Raw genomic sequence first — 25,280 nt, 5'->3', positions numbered from 1 at the left:
GCGTTTTAAGGAGGAGATACACAGTGGTGGTCAAAAGTGTAGGTACACTTGTAAAGAACATGATGTCATGGCTGTCTTGACTTTACAATCATTCTTATGTTTTGGTGATGTAGTGATTGGAGCACATACTTGTTGCTCACAAAAAACATTCATGAAGTTTGCTTCTTTTATGAATTTATTTTGGCTCTACTGAAAATTTGATTAGCCCTGCGATGAGATGGCGACTTGTCCAGGGTGTACCCCGCCTTCCGCCCGATTGTAGCTGATATAAGCACCAGTGGCCCCCACGACCCCAAAGGGAATAAGCGGTAGAAAATGGATGGATGGATGAAAATTTGATTACATCTGCTTGGTCAAAAGTTGAAGTTTAAGTGTCAATGATTGTCACACACACTTGGTGCAGAGCAGTGAGCAGCAGCACTGGCCGTGCCCGGCAATCATTTGCTGATTGAACCCCCAATTCCAACCCTTGATGCTGAGTGCCAAGCATGGAGGTCATTTTTATAGTCTTTGGTATGACTCAGCTGGGGTTTGAACTCAGGGTGGACACTCTAACCATATACATACAGCAATGTTAATATTTGCTTCCATGTCTCTTGGCAAGTTTCACTGCACTACGGCACTTTTGGTAGTCATCCACAAGCTTCTGTGCACATTTTTCACCACAGAACTTTCCTCCAGAAGGTCTTATCTGTGTCCATGTGATGACAGATGAAACAAAAATGGAGCTGTTTGGCCACAATACCCAGCAATATGTTTGGAGGAGAAAAGGTGAGGCCTTTAATCCCAGGAACACCACCCTACCGTCAAGCATGGTGGTGGTAGTATTATGCTCTGGGCCTGTTTTGTTGCCAATGGAATGGCTGCTTTAAATGGGACAATGAAAAAGGAGGATTAGCTCCAAATTGTTCAGGACAAGCTAAAATCATCAGGGGGGAGGTTGGGTCTTGGGCACAGTTGGGTGTTCCAACAGGACAATGACCCCAAACACACTCCAAAAGTGGTAAAGGAATGGCTAAATCAGGCTAGAATGAAGGTATTACAATGGCCTTCCCAAAGTCCTGACTTAAAGGTGTGGACAATGCTGAAGAAACAAGTCCATGTCAGAAAAGCAACACATTTAGCTGAAATGCAGCAATTTAGTGGTGAAAAATGTGCACAGAAGCTTGTGGATGACTACCAAAAGTGCCTTATTGCAGTGAAACTTGCCAAGGGACATGGAAGCAAATATTAACATTGCTGTATGTATCAATCAATCAATCAATGTTTACTTATATAGCCCTAAATCACTTGTGTCTCAAAGGGCTGCACAAACCACTACGACATCCTTGGTAGGCCCACATAAGGGCAAGGAAAACTCACACCCAGTGGGACATCGGTGACAATAATGACCCAGTGGGACGTCGGTGACAATGATGACTATGAGAACCTTGGAGAGGAGGAAAGCAATGGATGTCGAGCGGGTCTAACATGATACTGTGAAAGTTCAATCCATAATGGATCCAACACAGTCGCGAGAGTCCAGTCCAAAGCGGATCCAACACAGCAGCGAGAGTCCCGTTCACAGCGGAGCCAGCAGGAAACCATCCCAAGCGGAGGCGGATCTGCAGCGCAGAGATGTCCCCAGCCGATACACAGGCGAGCAGTACATGGTCACCGGATCGGACCGGACCCCCTCCACAAGGGAGAGTGGGACATAGGAGAAAAAGAAAAGAAGCGGCAGATCAACTGGTCTAAAAAGGGAGTCTATTTAAAGGCTAGAGTATACAAATGAGTTTTAAGGTGAGACTTAAATGCTTCTACTGAGGTGGCATCTCAAACTTTTACCGGGAGGGCATTCCAGAGTACTGGAGCCCGAAATGAAAACGCTCTATAGCCCGCAGACTTTTTTTGGGCTTTGGGAATCACTAACAGGCCGGAGTCCTTTGAACGCAGATTTCTTGCCGGGACATATGGTACAATACAATCGGCAAGATAAGATGGAGCTAGACCGTGTAGTATTTTATACGTAAGTAGTAAAACCTTAAAGTCACATCTTAAGTGCACAGGAAGCCAGTGCAGGTGAGCCAGTATAGGTATATATGTATGTATATATGTATATAAAGGTATATACAGTATAGGTATATATGTATGTATATATGTATATAAAGGTATATACAGTACAGGCGTAATGTGATCAAACTTTCTTGTTCTTGTCAAAAGTCTAGCAGCCGCATTTTGTACCAACTGTAATCTTTTAATGCTAGACATGGGGAGACCCCAAAATAATAGGTTACCGTAGTCGAGGCATGTTTGATACGTTCTAATAAAATATTATGATCGACAGTATCGAAAGCAGCGCTAAGATCGAGGAGCAGCAACATAGATGACGCATCAGAATCCATCGTTAGCAATAGATCATTAGTCATTTTTGCGAGGGCTGCCTCCGTGGAGTGATTTGCCCTGAAACTGGATTGAAAGGTTTCACATAGATTGTTAGATGCTAAGTGTTCATTTAGCTGCTCCGCAACAATTTTTTCGAGGATTTTTTAAATAAAGGGAAGGTGAGACACCGGTCGGTAGTTTACCATGAGGTCAGGATCGAGGTTAGGTCTTTTAAGAAGAGGATGAATAACCGCTTTTTTGAATGCTAGGGGAACAGTGCCCGAGGAAAGTGATAAGTTTATAATATTTAGCACTGATGGACCTAATAATACAAAGAGCTCCTTGATCAGTTTCCCAGGAAGAGGGTCAAGTAAACATGTTGTTTGTTTTATTCCATTTACACGTTGTAACAATTCCTCTAATTTTATTTCCTCAAAACAAGAGAAACTATTTTGGAGGGCAGTATCCGCCGTATATACAATCGTGTCAGTGTTAATAGAACCCCGTTGTAGCTGGGACGCATTGTCTTTAATCTCCTTTCTAATGACTTCAATTTTCTTACTAAAGAATTGCATAAAGTCATCAGCTGAGTGGGTGGAGCTAATGGAAGGAGTCCCTTGTTGGGTTAGCGATGCTACCGTACTAAACAAAAATTCAGGATCGTTTTTATTACGGTGGATGAGATTTGAGTAATATTTAGCTTTGGCTAAGGTAAGCATGCGTTTATAAGTTATTAAACTATCACTCCATGCTTGATGGTGCACTTCAAGTTTAGTCGTGCGCCATTTGCGTTCCAGCTTTCTACATAATAATTTCTGAGCTCTAGTTTCTTCTGTAAACCACGGGGTACGCTTTTTTGGAGCCTTTTTTAACTTTAGCGGTGCTATGTTATCAATGGTTTCGCGCAGGGCGTCGTTAAAGTTGTTAGTGAGGTTATCAATAGAGCCCACATATTTTGGGAATGGTGCCATTACCGAGGGCAGTAGGTCAGCAAGAGTTGTCGTTGTGGCTGTATTAATGTTGCGGCTGCTATAGCAGTTATTATTATTATTAGTTTGACGAACATGCGTCTGAACCTCGAATTTTATAAGGTAATGATCGGACAATACTTTAGTATACGGGAGTATCATAACTTTGGAAACGGTGATACCCCTGACAAGCACTAGGTCTATCGTATTACCGTTGCGATGCGTGGGTTCATTTATTATTTGTGTGAGACCACAGCTATCAATTATAGTCTGGAGCACTACGCACGGTGGGTCCGATGGGGTATTCATATGGATATTAAATTTTGACTTTGCTCACATTTTCAGTAGAGCCATAATAAATTCTGACTTTGCTCACATTTTCAGTGGAGCCATAATAAATTCATAAAAGAAGCAAACTTCATGAATGTTTTCTGTGAGCAACAAGTATGTGCTCCAATCACTACATCACAAAAAATTAAAGTTGTAGAAATGATTGTAGATTCAAGACAGCCATGACATCATGTTCTTTACAAGTGTACCTACACTTTACCACCACTCAATCATCAATCAAGGATTTATTAATTGAGAAAACACTACAGTACACTTAAGTGTAACTGCCAGGTCATTCCACTTCATGCAGTTCCTAATCAATGTTATTAACAGCATGTTTTGAAGGGTAGCTTGTAGCTAGCAGTGCAGCAGAGTTAAGAGAGCTAAATGCTGATGTGTTTTCAATCAACGCTGTTACTTACATACACACATGCATATAAGAACTCTGTGATGATTTATTTGACAGAAAACAAGTTAGAAGAATGTACACTTTATTCCATGCTTGTGCTACTCCTTGTGTAAAATGTGAATGTTAAACTAAATGTGATCTCTAAAAGGTGATCATGTCTGAAATTATTTCAAGTGCAGCACTTTCAAAATGAAGACCAAATCTATTTTCTTTTCCTGCACTGAATACTTTTTGTGTGTGTGAAATGTGCCTGTCTTCAATACTGTCCACAGCTTTACTAACAGTCTTAATAAGCTGACGTTGATACTCCATGGAAGTGCAATGAAGTGATGGTTGCAGCAGCTAGGAAAATGTTCTTTTATGTTAGGCGTGGTCATGAAGCTGTGTGCCCAAACACTTGGCCTGTGGTGTGGGCGGCAGCATCCTTTAAGGTTGGGGGTAATGTGCTCCTTTTCAGAAGATAACCCTCATTGAATCATGGCAGCCCAAATCTCCATGGTAATGACAGTTTCATGAGGTGTGCTGCATGTGGAGTGACTGAGTAATGGCTTCTCAATGTAACTCACTAAGGCAAGCGCAATATCAATCTAATCCCTTATTTTGATTATTAATGCCATTATTTGTCTGAAAATGTTGGGCCTAAATAATGCTGAATGGTAAATGGGCTTCACTTTTCTCACTTCTAGTGGAACTTGCAGCACTTTTTACACTGTCCTCTCCCTCTGATGAATGGAATATAGTAATTAGAAGATGACACAGAGTTTAAAAGCTCAGGGATACATTGGGGCAGGTTGGACTTAAAAGCAACAAGCTGCTGGATTGAGAGAGAACCTGAGCTCCATAATATACAACAAAAGCTATTGACATTTCCTTGTCCCTCTCAGGTGATGCTCATGTTTAAAGGCTGTCGTCGCGAAGACTCAGCTCCTCATATCTACTCTGTGGCCCAGTCAGCCTACCGTAATCTTCTCACCACAAGGCAGGATCAATCCATTGTGCTGCTGGGAAAGTCTGGCAGTGGAAAAACCACCAACTGCCAGCACCTTGTCCAGTACTTGGCGTCTATTGCTGGCAGCACCGGCAAAATCTTCTCTGGTAAGCTGTAGCACAAGCACACACAATATTAACCCACCGTGATATTGAAAAGTTAACTTGCTCAAATGTTAGGTTGCTTTGGCATCTCCCAGTTGACTGAGAGCGAGAATGAAGTGAGATCACAGAAGCTCTTTTGCTCTCACGTCACAACAATTGTCTTTGCAGGCACAGCCCGTCTCAACCTTTAACCATCATCACCTTTCTTAAGACCTTTTCTTCCATGTTTTCACCTGCGCTCTTCCTCGTAAGAGACATAATGGGTCCCTTTTTTACTGTGCTAATCAAACATAACTAGAATCATGTCATCATACCAACCCCGTTTCCATATGAGTTGGGAAATTGTGTTGAAAGTGAATATAAACGGAATACAATGATTTGCAAATCCTTGTATTCCGTTTATATTTACATCTAACACCATTTCCCAACTCATATGGAAACAGGGTTTGTAATTCATTCATCACCATAGCAACTCTATAACGTGACCTTATCCACCCACCCTGTCCCTCACCACGTCTCACTTCAAACATTGCGGATTCTCAAAATGTCATCGTGTTTGTTGGCCTAAATTAGGTGTTTTTAAGCATAAAATGAGACCAAACCAATCAGAGCGGGCTGTTCAGTATGGTTGCCACTGATTGGCTCAGCCGCAGCCAAAGTATATACATATGTATATATATATATGTATATATGTATATTTATACACATACATGTATACGTTAGGTCAGGAAAAAACACAGAGGCCATTTCGTCACTACAAGCCTGTTTTTGCAAATATTAGCTCATTTGGAATTTGATGTCTGCAACATGTTTCAAAAAAGCTGGCACAAGTGGCAAAAAACAGTGAGAAAGTTGAGGAATGCTCATCAAAGACTTATTTGAAACATCCCACAGGTGAACAAGTTAATTTGGATGAACAGGCTGTTTGGGTAGTGACTGCACATGTTTGGGTAGTGACTGCACATGTTTGGGTAGTGACTGCACATGTGTGGGTAGTGACTGCACATGTTTGGGTAGTGACTGCACATGTTTGGGTAGTGACTGCACATGTGTGGGTAGTGACTGCACATGTTTGGGTAGTGACTGCACATGTGTGTGTAGTGACTGCACATGTGTGGGTAGTGACTGCACATGTGTGGGTAGTGACTGCACATGTGTGGGTAGTGACTGCACATGTTTGGGTAGTGACTGCACATGTTTGGGTAGTGACTGCACATGTTTGGGTAGTGACTGCACATGTGTGGGTAGTGACTGCACATGTTTGGGTAGTGACTGCACATGTGTGTGTAGTGACTGCACATGTGTGGGTAGTGACTGCACATGTTTGGGTAGTGACTGCACATGTGTGTGTAGTGACTGCACATGTGTGGGTAGTGACTGCACATTTGTGTGTAGTGACTGCACATGTGTGGGTAGTGACTGCACATGTTTGGGTAGTGACTGCACATGTTTGGGTAGTGACTGCACATGTTTGGGTAGTGACTGCACATGTGTGGGTAGTGACTGCACATGTTTGGGTAGTGACTGCACATGTGTGGGTAGTGACTGCACATGTTTGGGTAGTGACTGCACATGTGTGTGTAGTGACTGCACATGTGTGGGTAGTGACTGCACATGTTTGGGTAGTGACTGCACATGTGTGGGTAGTGACTGCACATGTTTGGGTAGTGACTGCACATGTGTGCGTAGTGACTGCACATGTGTGGGTAGTGACTGCACATGTGTGGGTAGTGACTGCACATGTGTGTGTAGTGACTGCACATGTGTGGGTAGTGACTGCACATGTGTGTGTAGTGACTGCACATGTGTGTGTAGTGACTGCACATGTTTGGGTAGTGACTGCACGTGTGTGTGTAGTGACTGCACATGTGTGGGTAGTGACTGCACATGTGTGTGTAGTGACTGCACATGTGTGGGTAGTGACTGCACATGTGTGGGTAGTGACTGCACATGTGTGGGTAGTGACTGCACATGTTTGGGTAGTGACTGCACATGTGTGTGTAGTGACTGCACATGTGTGGGTAGTGACTGCACATGTGTGTGTAGTGACTGCACATGTGTGGGTAGTGACTGCACATGTGTGTGTAGTGACTGCACATGTGTGGGTAGTGACTGCACATGTGTGGGTAGTGACTGCAAATGTGTGTGTAGTGACTGCACATGTGTGGGTAGTGACTGCACATGTGTGGGTAGTGACTGCACATGTGTGGGTAGTGACTGCACATGTGTGTGTAGTGACTGCACATGTGTGGGTAGTGACTGCACATGTGTGTGTAGTGACTGCACATGTGTGGGTAGTGACTGCACATGTGTGGGTAGTGACTGCAAATGTGTGTGTAGTGACTGCACATGTGTGGGTAGTGACTGCACATGTGTGGGTAGTGACTGCACATGTTTGGGTAGTGACTGCACATGTGTGGGTAGTGACTGCACATGTTAGGTAGTGACTGCACATGTATGGGTAGTGACTGCACATGTGTGGGTAGTGACTGCACATGTGTGGGTAGTGACTGCACATGTGTGGGTAGTGACTGCACATGTGTGGGTAGTGACTGCACATGTTTGGGTAGTGACTGCACATGTGTGGGTAGTGACTGCACATGTTTGGGTAGTGACTGCACATGTGTGGGTAGTGACTGCACATGTGTGGGTAGTGACTGCACATGTGTGTGTAGTGACTGCACATGTTTGGGTAGTGACTGCACATGTGTGTGTAGTGACTGCACATGTGTGTGTAGTGACTGCACATGTTTGGGTAGTGACTGCACATGTGTGTGTACTGACTGCACATGTGTGTGTAGTGACTGCACATGTTTGGGTAGTGACTGCACATGTGTGGGTAGTGACTGCACATGTGTGTGTAGTGACTGCACATGTGTGGGTAGTGACTGCACATGTTTGGGTAGTGACTGCACATGTGTGGGTAGTGACTGCACATGTTAGGTAGTGACTGCACATGTATGGGTAGTGACTGCACATGTGTGGGTAGTGACTGCACATGTGTGGGTAGTGACTGCACATGTGTGCGTAGTGACTGCACATGTGTGTGTAGTGACTGCACATGTTTGGGTAGTGACTGCACATGTTTGGGTAGTGACTGCACATGTGTGTGTAGTGACTGCACATGTTTGGGTAGTGACTGCACATGTGTGTGTACTGACTGCACATGTGTGCATAGTGACTGCACATGTTTGGGTAGTGACTGCACATGTGTGGGTAGTGACTCCACATGTGTGTGTAGTGACTGCACATGTGTGGGTAGTGACTGCACATGTGTGTGTAGTGACTGCACATGTGTGGGTAGTGACTGCACATGTGTGGGTAGTGACTGCACATGTTTGGGTAGTGACTGCACATGTTTGGGTAGTGACTGCACATGTGTGGGTAGTGACTGCACATGTTTGGGTAGTGACTGCACATGTGTGTGTAGTGACTGCACATGTGTGTGTAGTGACTGCACATGTGTGTGTAGTGACTGCACATGTGTGGGTAGTGACTGCACATGTGTGGGTAGTGACTGCACATGTTTGGGTAGTGACTGCACATGTGTGTGTAGTGACTGCACATGTGTGGTTAGTGACTGCACATTTGTGTTTAGTGACTGCACATGTGTGGGTAGTGACTGCATATGTTTGGGTAGTGACTGCACATGTTTGGGTAGTGACTGCACATGTTTGGGTAGTGACTGCACATGTGTGGGTAGTGACTGCACATGTTTGGGTAGTGACTGCACATGTGTGTGTAGTGACTGCACATGTGTGGGTAGTGACTGCACATGTGTGTGTAGTGACTGCACATGTGTGGGTAGTGACTGCACATGTTTGGGTAGTGACTGCACATGTTTGGGTAGTGACTGCACATGTGTGGGTAGTGACTGCACATGTTTGGGTAGTGACTGCACATGTGTGCGTAGTGACTGCACATGTGTGGGTAGTGACTGCACATGTGTGTGTAGTGACTGCACATGTGTGGGTAGTGACTGCACATGTGTGGGTAGTGACTGCACATGTGTTTGTAGTGACTGCACATGTGTGGGTAGTGACTGCACATGTGTGGGTAGTGACTGCACATGTGTGGGTAGTGACTGCACATGTGTGGGTAGTGACTGCACATGTGTGGGTAGTGACTGCACATGTGTGGGTAGTGACTGCACATGTGTGGGTAGTGACTGCACATGTGTGGGTAGTGACTGCACATGTGTGGGTAGTGACTGCACATGTGTGTGTAGTGACTGCACATGTGTGGGTAGTGACTGCACATGTGTGGGTAGTGACTGCAAATGTGTGTGTAGTGACTGCACATGTGTGGGTAGTGACTGCACATGTGTGGGTAGTGACTGCACATGTGTGGGTAGTGACTGCACATGTGTGGGTAGTGACTGCACATGTGTGGGTAGTGACTGCACATGTGTGGGTAGTGACTGCACATGTGTGGGTAGTGACTGCACATGTGTGGGTAGTGACTGCACATGTGTGTGTAGTGACTGCACATGTTTGGGTAGTGACTGCACATGTGTGTGTACTGACTGCACATGTGTGTGTAGTGACTGCACATGTTTGGGTAGTGACTGCACATGTGTGGGTAGTGACTGCACATGTGTGTGTAGTGACTGCACATGTGTGGTTAGTGACTGCACATGTGTGGGTAGTGACTGCACATGTGTGGGTAGTGACTGCACATGTGTGAGTAGTGACTGCACATGCTAGGTAGTGACTGCACATGTATGGGTAGTGACTGCACATGTGTGGGTAGTGACTGCACATGTGTGGGTAGTGACTGCACATGTGTGCGTAGTGACTGCACATGTGTGTGTAGTGACTGCACATGTTTGGGTAGTGACTGCACATGTTTGGGTAGTGACTGCACATGTGTGTGTAGTGACTGCACATGTTCGGGTAGTGACTGCACATGTGTGTGTACTGACTGCACATGTGTGCATAGTGACTGCACATGTTTGGGTAGTGACTGCACATGTGTGGGTAGTGACTCCACATGTGTGTGTAGTGACTGCACATGTGTGGGTAGTGACTGCACATGTGTGTGTAGTGACTGCACATGTGTGGGTAGTGACTGCACATGTGTGGGTAGTGACTGCACATGTTTGGGTAGTGACTGCACATGTTTGGGTAGTGACTGCACATGTGTGGGTAGTGACTGCACATGTTTGGGTAGTGACTGCACATGTGTGTGTAGTGACTGCACATGTGTGGGTAGTGACTGCACATGTGTGGGTAGTGACTGCACATGTTTGGGTAGTGACTGCACATGTGTGTGTAGTGACTGCACATGTGTGGGTAGTGACTGCACATTTGTGTGTAGTGACTGCACATGTGTGGGTAGTGACTGCACATGTTTGGGTAGTGACTGCACATGTTTGGGTAGTGACTGCACATGTTTGGGTAGTGACTGCACATGTGTGGGTAGTGACTGCACATGTTTGGGTAGTGACTGCACATGTGTGTGTAGTGACTGCACATGTGTGGGTAGTGACTGCACATGTGTGTGTAGTGACTGCACATGTGTGGGTAGTGACTGCACATGTGTGGGTAGTGACTGCACATGTTTGGGTAGTGACTGCACATGTGTGCGTAGTGACTGCACATGTGTGGGTAGTGACTGCACATGTGTGTGTAGTGACTGCACATGTGTGTGTAGTGACTGCACATGTGTGGGTAGTGACTGCACATGTGTGGGTAGTGACTGCACATGTGTGGGTAGTGACTGCACATGTGTGTGTAGTGACTGCACATGTGTGGGTAGTGACTGCACATGTGTGGGTAGTGACTGCACATGTGTGTGTAGTGACTGCACATGTGTGGGTAGTGACTGCACATGTGTGGGTAGTGACTGCAAATGTGTGTGTAGTGACTGCACATGTGTGGGTAGTGACTGCACATGTGTGGGTAGTGACTGCACATGTGTGGGTAGTGACTGCACATGTGTGGGTAGTGACTGCACATGTGTGGGTAGTGACTGCACATGTGTGGGTAGTGACTGCACATGTTTGGGTAGTGACTGCACATGTTTGGGTAGTGACTGCACATGTGTGGGTAGTGACTGCACATGTTAGGTAGTGACTGCACATGTATGGGTAGTGACTGCACATGTGTGGGTAGTGACTGCACATGTGTGGGTAGTGACTGCACATGTGTGTGTAGTGACTGCACATGTGTGTGTAGTGACTGCACATGTTTGGGTAGTGACTGCACATGTGTGTGTACTGACTGCACATGTGTGCGTAGTGACTGCACATGTTTGGGTAGTGACTGCACATGTGTGGGTAGTGACTGCACATGTGTGGGTAGTGACTGCACATGTGTGGGTAGTGACTGCACATGTGTGGGTAGTGACTGCACATGTGTGGGTAGTGACTGCACATGTGTGGGTAGTGACTGCACATGTTTGGGTAGTGACTGCACATGTGTGGGTAGTGACTGCACATGTGTGGGTAGTGACTGCACATGTGTGGGTAGTGACTGCACATGTGTGGGTAGTGACTGCACATGTGTGGGTAGTGACTGCACATGTGTGGGTAGTGACTGCACATGTGTGGGTAGTGACTGCACATGTTTGGGTAGTGACTGCACATGTGTGGGTAGTGACTGCACATGTTAGGTAGTGACTGCACATGTATGGGTAGTGACTGCACATGTGTGGGTAGTGACTGCACATGTGTGGGTAGTGACTGCACATGTGTGCGTAGTGACTGCACATGTGTTCGTAGTGACTGCACATGTTTGGGTAGTGACTGCACATGTTTGGGTAGTGACTGCACATGTGTGTGTACTGACTGCACATGTGTGTGTAGTGACTGCACATGTTTGGGTAGTGACTGCACATGTGTGTGTACTGACTGCACATGTGTGCATAGTGACTGCACATGTTTGGGTAGTGACTGCACATGTGTGGGTAGTGACTCCACATGTGTGTGTAGTGACTGCACATGTGTGGGTAGTGACTGCACATGTGTGTGTAGTGACTGCACATGTGTGGGTAGTGACTGCACATGTGTGGGTAGTGACTGCACATGTGTGGGTAGTGACTGCACATGTGTGGGTAGTGACTGCACATGTGTGGGTAGTGACTGCACATGTGTGGGTAGTGACTGCACATGTGTGGGTAGTGACTGCACATGCTAGGTAGTGACTGCACATGCTAGGTAGTGACTGCACATGTATGGGTAGTGTCTGCACATGTGTGGGTAGTGACTGCACATGTGTGGGTAGTGACTGCACATGTTTGTGTAGTGACTGCACATGTGTGGGTAGTGACTGCACATGTGTGTGTAGTGACTGCACATGTTTGGGTAGTGACTGCACATGTGTGTGTAGTGACTGCACATGTGTGGGTAGTGACTGCACATGTGTGGGTAGTGACTGCACATGTGTGTGTAGTGACTGCACATGTGTGGGTAGTGACTGCACATGTGTGGGTAGTGACTGCACATGTTTGGTTAGTGACTGCACATGTGTGTGTACTGACTGCACATGTGTGTGTAGTGACTGCACATGTTTGGGTAGTGACTGCACATGTGTGTGTACTGACTGCACATGTGTGTGTAGTGACTGCACATGTTTGGGTAGTGACTGCACATGTGTGGGCAGTGACTGCACATGTGTGTGTAGTGACTGCACATGTGTGGGTAGTGACTGCACATGTGTGGGTAGTGACTGCACATGTGTGGGTAGTGACTGCACATGTGTGGGTAGTGACTGCACATGTGTGGGTAGTGACTGCACATGTTTGGGTAGTGACTGCACATGTTTGGGTAGTGACTGCACATGTGTGGGTAGTGACTGCACATGTGTGTGTAGTGACTGCACATGTGTGGGTAGTGAGTGCACATGTGTGGGTAGTGACTGCACATGTGTGTGTAGTGACTGCACATGTTTGGGTAGTGACTGCACATGTGTGGGTAGTGACTGCACATGTGTGTGTACTGACTGCACATGTGTGGGTAGTGACTGCACACGTGTGGGTAGTGACTGCACATGTGTGGGTAGTGACTGCACATGTGTGGGTAGTGACTGCACATGTGTGGGTAGTGACTGCACATGTGTGGGTAGTGACTGCACATGTGTGGGTAGTGACTGCACATGTGTGGGTAGTGACTGCACATGTTTGGGTAGTGACTGCACATGTGTGGGTAGTGACTGCACATGTTAGGTAGTGACTGCACATGTATGGGTAGTGACTGCACATGTGTGGGTAGTGACTGCACATGTGTGGGTAGTGACTGCACATGCTAGGTAGTGACTGCACATGCTAGGTAGTGTCTGCACATGTGTGGGTAGTGACTGCACATGTGTGGGTAATGACTGCACATGTTTGTGTAGTGACTGCACATGTGTGGGTAGTGACTGCACATGTGTGTGTAGTGACTGCACATGTTTGGGTAGTGACTGCACATGTGTGTGTAGTGACTGCACATGTGTGGGTAGTGACTGCACATGTGTGGGTAGTGACTGCACATGTGTGTGTAGTGACTGCACATGTGTGGGTAGTGACTGCACATGTGTGGGTAGTGACTGCACATGTTTGGTTAGTGACTGCACATGTGTGTGTACTGACTGCACATGTGTGTGTAGTGACTGCACATGTTTGGGTAGTGACTGCACATGTGTGTGTACTGACTGCACATGTGTGTGTAGTGACTGCACATGTTTGGGTAGTGACTGCACATGTGTGGGCAGTGACTGCACATGTGTGTGTAGTGACTGCACATGTGTGGGTAGTGACTGCACATGTGTGGGTAGTGACTGCACATGTGTGGGTAGTGACTGCACATGTGTGTGTAGTGACTGCACATGTGTGGGTAGTGACTGCACATGTTTGGGTAGTGACTGCACATGTTTGGGTAGTGACTGCACATGTGTGGGTAGTGACTGCACATGTGTGTGTAGTGACTGCACATGTGTGGGTAGTGACTGCACATGTGTGGGTAGTGACTGCACATGTTAGGTAGTGACTGCACATGTATGGGTAGTGACTGCACATGTGTGGGTAGTGACTGCACATGTGTGGGTAGTGACTGCACATGTGTGGGTAGTGACTGCACATGTGTGGGTAGTGACTGCACATGTGTGGGTAGTGACTGCACATGTGTGGGTAGTGACTGCACATGTGTGGGTAGTGACTGCACATGTGTGGGTAGTGACTGCACATGTGTGGGTAGTGACTGCACATGTGTGGGTAGTGACTGCACATGTGTGGGTAGTGACTGCACATGTGTGGGTAGTGACTGCACATGTTAGGTAGTGACTGCACATGTATGGGTAGTGACTGCACATGTGTGGGTAGTGACTGCACATGTGTGGGTAGTGACTGCACATGTGTGTGTAGTGACTGCACATGTGTGTGTAGTGACTGCACATGTTTGGGTAGTGACTGCACATGTGTGTGTACTGACTGCACATGTGTGCGTAGTGACTGCACATGTTTGGGTAGTGACTGCACATGTGTGGGTAGTGACTGCACATGTGTGTGTAGTGACTGCACATGTGTGGGTAGTGACTGCACATGTGTGGGTAGTGACTGCACATGTGTGGGTAGTGACTGCACATGTTTGGGTAGTGACTGCACATGTGTGGGTAGTGACTGCACATGTGTGGGTAGTGACTGCACATGTGTGGGTAGTGACTGCACATGTTTGGGTAGTGACTGCACATGTTTGGGTAGTGACTGCACATGTGTGGGTAGTGACTGCACATGTGTGGGTAGTGACTGCACATGTTTGGGTAGTGACTGCACATGTGTGGGTAGTGACTGCACATGTTTGGGTAGTGACTGCACATGTGTGGGTAGTGACTGCACATGTTAGGTAGTGACTGCACATGTTTGGGTAGTGACTGCACATGTGTGGGTAGTGACTGCACATGTTAGGTAGTGACTGCACATGTATGGGTAGTGGCTGCACATGTTTGGGTAGTGACTGCACATGTGTGGGTAGTGACTGCACATGTTAGGTAGTGACTGCACATGTATGGGTAGTGACTGCACATGTTAGGTAGTGACTGCACATGTGTGGGTAGTGACTGCACATGTGTGGGTAGTGACTGCACATGTGTGTGTAGTGACTGCACATGTGTGGGTAGTGACTGCACATGTTTGGGTAGTGACTGCACATGTGTGGGTAGTGACTGCACATGTGTGGGTAGTGACTGCACATGTGTGGGTAGTGACTGCACATGTGTGGGTAGTGACTGCACATGTGTGGGTAGTGACTGCACATGTGTGTGTAGTGACTGCACATGTGTGGGTAGTGACTGCACATGTGTGGGTAGTGACTGCACATGTGTGTGTAGTGACTGCACATGTGTGGGTAGTGACTGCACATGTGTGTGTAGTGACTGCACATGTGTGGGTAGTGACTGCACATGTGTGGGTAGTGACTGCACATGTTTGGGTAGTGACTGCACATGTGTGGGTAGTGACTGCACATGTGTGGGTAGTGACTGCACATGTGTGGGTAGTGACTGCACATGTGTGTGTAGTGACTGCACATGTGTGGGTAGTGACTGCACATGTGTGGGTAGTGACTGCACATGTGTGGGTAGTGACTGCACATGTGTGTGTAGTGACTGCACATGTGTGGGTAGTCACTGCACATGTGTGTGTAGTGACTGCACATGTGTGGGTAGTGACTGCACATGTGTGGGTAGTGACTGCACATGTTTGGGTAGTGACTGCACATGTGTGGGTAGTGACTGCACATGTGTGGGTAGTGACTGCACATGTGTGTGTAGTGACTGCACATGTGTGGGTAGTCACTGCACATGTGTGTGTAGTGACTGCACATGTGTGTGTAGTGACTGCACATGTGTGGGTAGTGACTGCACATGTGTGTGTAGTGACTGCACATGTGTGGGTAGTGACTGCACATTTGTGTGTAGTGACTGCACATGTGTGGGTAGTCACTGCACATGTGTGTGTAGTGACTGCACATGTGTGGGTAGTGACTGCACATGTGTGGGTAGTGACTGCACATGTGTGGGTAGTGACTGCACATGTGTGGGTAGTAACTGCACATGTGTGGGTAGTGACTGCACATGTTTGGGTAGTGACTGCACATGTGTGGGTAGTGACTGCACATGTGTGGGTAGTGACTGCACATGTGTGTGTAGTGACTGCACATGTGTGGGTAGTCACTGCACATGTGTGGGTAGTGACTGCACATGTGTGTGTAGTGACTGCACATGTGTGGGTAGTGACTGCACATGTGTGGGTAGTGACTGCACATGTTTGGGTAGTGACTGCACATGTGTGTGTAGTGACTGCACATGTGTGTGTAGTGACTGCACATGTGTGGGTAGTGACTGCACATGTGTGTGTAGTGACTGCACATGTTTGGGTAGTGACTGCACATGTGTGGGTAGTGACTGCACATGTGTGGGTAGTGACTGCACATGTTTGGGTAGTGACTGCACATGTGTGGGTAGTGACTGCACATGTGTGGGTAGTGACTGCACATGTGTGTGTAGTGACTGCACATGTGTGGGTAGTGACTGCACATGTGTGGGTAGTGACTGCACATGTGTGGGTAGTGACTGCACATGTGTGGGTAGTGACTGCACGTGTGTGTGTAGTGACTGCACATGTGTGTGTAGTGACTGCACATGTGTGTGTAGTGACTGCACATGTGTGTGTAGTGACTGCACATGTGTGGGTAGTGACTGCACATGTGTGTGTAGTGACTGCACATGTGTGTGTAGTGACTGCACATGTGTGTGTAGTGACTGCACGTGTGTGTGTAGTGACTGCACATGTGTGTGTAGTGACTGCACATGTGTGTGTAGTGACTGCACATGTGTGTGTAGTGACTGCACATGTGTGGGTAGTGACTGCACGTGTGTGTGTAGTGACTGCACATGTGTGTGTAGTGACTGCACATGTGTGTGTAGTGACTGCACATGTGTGTGTAGTGACTGCACATGTGTGGGTAGTGACTGCACGTGTGTGTGTAGTGACTGCACATGTGTGTGTAGTGACTGCACATGTGTGTGTAGTGACTGCACATGTGTGTGTAGTGACTGCACATGTGTGTGTAGTGACTGCACATGTGTGTGTAGTGACTGCACATGTGTGTGTAGTGACTGCACGTGTGTGTGTAGTGACTGCACATGTGTGTGTAGTGACTGCACATGTGTGTGTAGTGACTGCACATGTGTGGGTAGTGACTGCACATGTGTGGGTAGTGACTGCACGTGTGTGTGTAGTGACTGCACATGTGTGTGTAGTGACTGCACATGTGTGTGTAGTGACTGCACATGTGTGTGTAGTGACTGCACATGTGTGGGTAGTGACTGCACATGTGTGGGTAGTGACTGCACGTGTGTGTGTAGTGACTGCACATGTGTGTGTAGTGACTGCACATGTGTGTGTAGTGACTGCACATGTGTGTGTAGTGACTGCACATGTTTGGCAACACTAAATGGTCCCTAGTGTGTGAATGTGAGTGTGAATGTTGTCTGTCTATCTGTGTTGGCCCTGCGATGAGGTGGCGACTTGTCCAGGGTGTACTACGCCTTCCACCCGATTGTAGCTGAGATAGGCTTCAGCGCCCCCTGCAACCCCAAAGGGAATAAGCGGTAGAAAATGGGTGGATGGATGGAACTTATAACATGGTTGATGTTGGAAATATTACAAACATATATGTTCTGTGCTCAATAAAATCATTTATTTTTGGAGAAAATGGTTAAGATCAGTTGAAAATTGGAAACCCACGTGTATTCAGTGCAGTGGGTGGCGATCGTGCCTCGCAGTGAGAAGGTTCTGGGTTCCATTCCTGAGTTTAAGGTCTTTCTGTGTGAAGTTTGCATGTTCTCCCTCTGACTGTGTGGGTTCCCTACGGGTACTCCGGCTTCCTCCCACCTCCAAAGACATGCACCTGGGGATAGGCCCCTCCCACCTCCAAAGACATGTACCTGGGGCTAGGCCCCTCCCACCTCCAAAGACATGTACCTGGGGATATGCCCCTCCCACCTCCAAAGACATACACCTGGGGATAGGCCCCTCCCACCTCCAAAGACATGCACCTGGGGATAGGCCCCTCCCACCTCCAAAGACATGTACCTGGGTATAGGCCCCTCCCACCTCCAAAGACATGTACCTGGGGATATGCCCCTCCCACCTCCAAAGACATACACCTGGGGATAGGCCCCTCCCACCTCCAAAGACATGCACCTGGGGATAGGCCCCTCCCACCTCCAAAGACATGTACCTGGGGATAGGCCCCTCCCACCTCCAAAGACATGTGCCTGGGGATAGGCCCCTCCCACCTCCAAAGACATGTACCTGGGGATAGGACCCTCCCACCTCCAAAGACATACACCTAGCGATAGGCCCCTCCCACCTCCAAAGACATGCACCTGGGGATAGGCCCCTCCCACCTCCAAAGACATGCACCTGGGGATAGGCCCTTCCCACCTCCAAAGACATGTACCTGGGGATAGGCCCCTCCCACCTCCAAAGACATGTATCTGGGGATATGCCCCTCCCACCTCCAAAGACATACACCTGGGGATAGGCCCCTCCCACCTCCAAAGACATGCACCTAGGGATAGGCCCCTCCCACCTCCAAAGACATGTACCTGGGGGTAGGCCCCTCCCACTTCCAAAGACATGTGCCTGGGGATAGGCCCCTCCCACCTCCAAAGACATGTACCTGGGGATAGGACTCTCCCACCTCCAAAGACATACACCTGGGGATAGGCCCCTCCCACCTCCAAAGACATGTACCTGGGGATAGGCCCCTCCCACCTCCAAAGACATACACCTGGGGATAGGCCCCTCCCACCTCCAAAGACATGCACCTGGGGATAGGCCCCTCCCACCTCCAAAGACATGCACCTGGGGATAGGCCCCTCCCACCTCCAAAGACATGTACCTGGGGATAGGCCCCTCCCACCTCCAAAGACATACACCCGGGGATAGGACCCTCCCACCTCCAAAGACATGTACCTGGGGGTAGGCCCCTCCCACTTCCAAAGACATGTGCCTGGGGATAGGCCCCTCCCACCTCCAAAGACATGTACCTGGGGGTAGGCCCCTCCCACTTCCAAAGACATGTGCCTGGGGATAGGCCCCTCCCACCTCCAAAGACATGTACCTGGGGATAGGACTCTCCCACCTCCAAAGACATACACCTGGGGATAGGCCCCTCCCACCTCCAAAGACATGTACCTGGGGATAGGCCCCTCCCACCTCCAAAGACATACACCTGGGGATAGGCCCCTCCCACCTCCAAAGACATGCACCTGGGGATAGGCCCCTCCCACCTCCAAAGACATGCACCTGGGGATAGGCCCCTCCCACCTCCAAAGACATGTACCTGGGGATAGGCCCCTCCCACCTCCAAAGACATACACCCGGGGATAGGACCCTCCCACCTCCAAAGACACACACCCGGGGATAGGCCCCTCCCACCTCCAAAGACACACACCTGGGGATAGGCCCCTCCCACCTCCAAAGACATACACCTGGGGATAGGCCCCTCCCACCTTCAAAGACATACACCTGGGGATAGGCCCCTCCCACCTCCAAAGACATACACCTGGGGATAGGCCCCTCCCACCTCCAAAGACATACACCTGGGGATAGGCCCCTCCTACCCCCAAAGGCAACACTAAATGGTCCCTAGTGTGTGAATGTGAGTGTGAATGTTGTCTGTCTATCTGTGTTGGCCCTGCGATGAGGTGGTGACTTGTCCAGGGTGTACCTTGCCTTCCTCCCGATTTTAGCTGAGATAGGCACCAGCGCCCCCTGCAACCCCAAAGGGAATAAGCGGTAGAAAATGGATGGATGGTGCTTTTATCATAGAACTGTTACTGGTATTGACATGTCTTCATTTTCCTGAGGGAACTCTCCTGAAGGAATCAATAAAGTACTATCTATTCTATTGTTCTATATATTGTTTTGCCATATTCTCTCTTAACTCTATACCCTCCACCTTAACTTAACTTAACTTCAATCAATCAGTCAATCAATGTTTATTTATATAGTCCTAAATCACCAGTGTTTCAAAGGGCTGCACAAGCCACAACGACATCTTCGGTACAGAGCCCACATAAGGCCAAGGAAAAACTCACCCCAGTGGGACGTCGGTGAGAGTGACTATGAGAAACCTTGGAGAGGACCGCATATGTGGGGGGTTGACTTAACTTGACTTAACCTAACTAAACTCTTCCCCCCCATTGGAGGCAGGCGGCAGCCTCAACAGTGAATCTGTGTTCTGTTTGAGATGACTTCTTTCAAGTACATGCTCTCACGAGGGTTAGTTGCTTTGTATTGTGTTGTACAACATGCATGGCTTTAAACCTGCTCCAAAAGTCAAATTCCTTCAAGTCACTTTGGTTTTGAATTGGCAGCATATGGATAGGAGTGGTTTAACATGACTTGCTCTTTAGGAATACTTCATGAAGTATAATATTGCCATATATATATATATTTCTTTGTACATGTTACTCAGCGGAGAAGTGGCAAGCAGTCTACACCATCCTTGAGGCTTTTGGCAACACGTCTACCTCCATGAACACCAACGCCAGCCGTTTCTCACACATAGTGTCGCTGGACTTTGATCAAGCAGGGCAGGTGGCTTCTGCCTCCATTCAGGTAAGAAGGCATTCCTCGGGTTCTGAACCAGTTCCGTTCCTAGACTATATATATAAATACAATACAGCAATAAAAGGAATGCACAAGTAAAATGAAACAGTAATGAAAACTAGAAGAAACACTGGTAGAATTGCGGTTGTCTTGCACACTGGAAGGAGTGTTACAAGGCACGGACAGACAGGAAGTCTTAATTATGAGACATCATTTTGTAGCAGGAGACCATTTCACAAATTCAGACATGACAATCTTATTTGATATATTGGTTGCAGCTTGTACTGAACATGTTCCTAATGTGCATTACTCCAAGTCTCCATGTCTGATTTAACCAAACTTTTTACATTCAAGAGAATATAGGACCCACTTTCTGTCAAATTGTGAAAAACCCATCAATCCAAATGATTTATGACCTCTAAGCCCCGCCTTCTGACATCCGGTGTGATAAGTAGGCCACTGACAGTGTGATTTGACCCATCAATCTGATTATGTATTTTACAGAGCAGACTTAGACAAACTTTATTGATCCACAAGGGAAATGTTTTATTGTTCATCATTGGTCAGTTGTTTTGAAATTTTTCGAAAAATTACATCTTTATAAATGACATAGAAAATAATATAAAAAGTGGACTAGTAATTAATGATATAAGTGACCACTTACCTGTGTTTCTCACTTATGACTGTCAAATGTATGGAAAGAGGGAGGAGAAAACCCACAGGTATACAAGGAAAAGGACTGAAGAGGCAATAAATGAATTTAGGAAGGACTTATTTGAAGCAGACTGGAATGAGGTGTATGTGGGAGAGGCAAATGCTGCATATTAGGCTTTTCTTAATATATATTTATCATTGTATGAAATGCATCGTCCGAATGAATGGAAACAAAGAGAAAACTACAATAAAAAGCCTTGGATTATAAAGGGACTACACAATGCTTGTAAAAAGATAAACAAACTTTATAGAGACTTTATAAAATTAAGAACAAAAGATGCTAAAACGAAAAAGAAGGTTTGCAAAAACAAATTGATAACAATAATGAGACAAGCTAAAAAAGAATATTACAATAACTTACTGGAAAAAAATAAAAACAATATCAGGGGAACTTTGAATATTCTGAACAAGGTAATAGCAAAATCATCGGGGCCTACAAACCCACCAAGCTATTTATCAATGAGGATAATAAGATGATTACTAATATGAAAGAAGTGGTAAATGGATTCAATTCTTTTTTTGTGAATGTTGGACCCAAATTGTCAGAGAGTATTGGAGAACATAAAGATATACAGAGTGGATGGAGAGGGGGAAGCAAAGTGCTACAGTCCATGCTTTTAGGAGATGTTAGTGAAAATGAAACTCTATCGGTGGTAACAAAACTGAAAAATAAGGCATGGACAGACAGTGATGGTATTGACATGATAATTGTAAAAAAGACTATTGACTGCATCATCAAACCTCTGTGTTATGTTTTTAATCTCTCTTTTCAAACAGGGACTTTTCCAAATAGAATGAAGGTAACTAAGGTAACTCCACTCTTTAAAACGGGAAATGAACATATATTTAGTAATTACAGACCAGTGTCACTGCTGTCACAATTTTCTAAAATAATTGAACAAATATTTGTAGAAAAATGAGAAGAACATGCTGTTGAGTGAGAGCCAGTATGGATTCCCAACCAATGATCCACTGCTTCAGCTGTAATGCAGATAATGGAGGATGTAGCAACAGCAACTGATAATAAGAAATACACTATCAGGGTGTTTATCCATCTTAAAAAAGCATTTGACACGATAGATCATTCTATATTATTGTCCAAGTTGCATTCACTTGGTGTGAGAGGAGTAGTTTTAGAATGGCTAAGAAGTTATTTAGATAATAGACAAGAGTTTGTGGATTTTTTGGGTAATACATCTGAACAAACAAGGATTGAATGTGGAATTCCACAAGGTTCGGTTTTGGAACCTAAATTGTTTATTTTGTATTTTAACGATATATGTGAGGTATCAAAGTTATTGACATTTGTTTTATTTGCGGACGACACCAACTTTTATAGTTCGGGACATGACTTAAAAGCGTTATCAATACTTATTGAACAGGAAATGATTAAACATAAGAGATGGTTTGATGTCAACAAATTAGCATTAAATGTAAAAAAAACAAAGTTTATGATTTTTGGTGAGGACACCATCACACTGTCAATAGATGGAATTGATATTGAAAGGGTTTCTGAACTTAGATTTTTAGGAGTGATACTGGATGACGGTCTGACATGGAAATATCATGTTGCACATGTACGGAAAAAGATGTCTCAGAGCATTTTTATATTAAACAAGGTCAAATATGTGTTAGATTATAGGGCAGGGGTCGGGAACCTTTTTGACTGAGAGAGCCATACAAGCCAAATATTTTAAAAAAGTATTTCAGTGAGAGCCATATCATATTTTTTTAAAGACTGAATACAACTAAATGTGTGCATTTTTAAGTAAGACCAACATTTTTACAGTATGATAAGTCTCTTATTTTTTAAGATAACATTGCTATTAGGAAGCTAACCAACATTAAATAAAATACTTCTTACCATTAATGCGACTTCTTGAACAGGTGCGGTAGAAACTGGATGGATGGATTAAAATGCATGAAAATGTTTTATATTTTGAACGTTATTTTTGACACTGCGATTACCAGCGGAATTATTCATTACTTATCGTGTTAAGCAATGTCAACTACGATTGATCTGAGAGCCAGGTGCAGTCATCAAAAGAGCCACATCTGGCTCTAGAGCCATAGGTTCCCTACCCCTGTTCTAGGGCAATTACCATGAATTGATGAAGGTGGACCCCGACTTAAACAAGTTGAAAAACTTATTGGGGTGTTACCATTTAGTGGTCAATTGTAGGGAATATGTACTGTACTGTGTGATCTACTAATAAAAGTATCAATCAATCAATGCTTATATTGTATTGTGCACTTATATTAGCTTATATCAGCTACTGTGTGGCAGTGTGGGGGGACACATATAAGAGGAACATTGTATCAACGACAGAAAAGAGCTATAAGGATTATTCATAAAGTAGATGACTTAGAACACACTAACATATTATTTATGAACTCTGGACTATTGAAACTACAGGAGCTAGTAACATTGTGTGTCATGTTTAAGACTAAAAGTAAAACATTAGCAGCACATTTACAAGACATGTTAGTCATCACTTCTGAGAATACAAAAGGTCATTTCAAACAGCAATATTCAAGGACAACTTTAAAAGAAGTGTGTACATCAGTGGTGGGGGGAAATTGGGGAATTCTCTTTACAATGAGATAAAAAAATGTAAAAATATATTTTAATTGAAAAAAAAAAATAAAGATAGAACAATACGATCATATGGACATCCATAAGTGTTTACATTTTGCTTTTTATTTATTATTTTACTTATTTTTTGTCTGGTTTTGCATTTGCTTTATATCATTCCGTCAGGTGTACATTATTATTATTATTTTCTCTGTTTGGTTTATACTTTATGAAGTTTTGCAATTGTTTTGTTTTTCTTGTGTTTTTTTTTATTGTTTTAATGACATTTGGATATATGTGTTGGTTTAAATGATATTCATGAAGTAAGATAATGTATTATGTCAGAGGGGGCAGGAAATTATAAGATTTTCTTCATCCTGCTCCTTCTCAGGGATTATTGTGCTAATTTAAATGATATAATTGAGGTATATTTAATTTAAAATCTCAACTTTTATCATAATGTTGCGCACATGTTCAGTTTTTCTTGTAACATTTTGACTTGAGTTGAGTAAAATTACATCTTTTATTATAATACTGCCAAAATTAAAAGTTTTTCTTGTGAAATTCCAAATCATTTTTCACAACAAGCTATTTTATACTTGCGTAGTATGTATATATTATTATTCATGTTGTAAATACACTTCTTTATATGTCTAGAAAGGCTGCTCCTAAAGAGGGAGGCATTTTTCTCAGATCTCAAGAAAGTAACAATACAAGAGTGTGTGTGTGTGTGTGTGTGTGTGTGTGTGTGTGTGTGTGTGTGTGTGTGTGTGTGTGTGTGTGTGTGTGTGTGTGTGACTAATAATTGTTGTTCCTGATCAGAGCTGTAGCTGTCTCTCTGCACACACCAGCTACTTAATTTTTCCACCTTGTGCAGTAACACATTCTGCAAATATCCTTTTGTTAATGGTCTAAAAATTAACTTAAAACAAATGTATGACATTGCGTTCGCCACCACAAAATGTTGACACCACCTGTACCACATAACAGATGGGGGGGAGAAATTGAATGAATGTCTTCTGCTTTATTGTGCTCAGACAATGCTTTTGGAGAAAATGAGGGTGAGCAGACGACCAGAAAACGAGTCAACCTTCAACATTTTTTATTACATGATGGATGGAGCTGACAACACCCTGAGGTAATTACAATCACATGGCAATAACTCATACATCCATCCATTATCTACCGCTTGTCCCGTTCGGGGTCTTGGGGGGGTGCTGGAGCCTAG

At 45.5% G+C, this 25,280-nt stretch overlaps 1 protein-coding gene across 2 annotated transcripts in view; it reads left to right on the top strand.

Moving 5' to 3' along the window:
- The window catches only part of myo18ab (myosin XVIIIA b), a 221,290-nt gene that overhangs the window by 7,399 nt on the left and 188,611 nt on the right, over nt 1-25,280 (top strand). For both annotated transcript variants that reach the window (XM_061878303.1, XM_061878302.1), the window contains 3 exons: nt 4,956-5,166; nt 20,630-20,772; nt 25,090-25,190. In XM_061878303.1, coding sequence (XP_061734287.1) covers nt 4,956-5,166; nt 20,630-20,772; nt 25,090-25,190 — 455 coding nt within the window. The remainder of the gene's footprint in view (nt 1-4,955; nt 5,167-20,629; nt 20,773-25,089; nt 25,191-25,280) is intronic.

This window comes from Nerophis ophidion, linkage group LG18, assembly GCF_033978795.1.
Source record: "Nerophis ophidion isolate RoL-2023_Sa linkage group LG18, RoL_Noph_v1.0, whole genome shotgun sequence".
Taxonomy (NCBI): Eukaryota; Metazoa; Chordata; class Actinopteri; order Syngnathiformes; family Syngnathidae; genus Nerophis; species Nerophis ophidion.
This window is presented reverse-complemented; position numbering and strand designations above follow the sequence as displayed.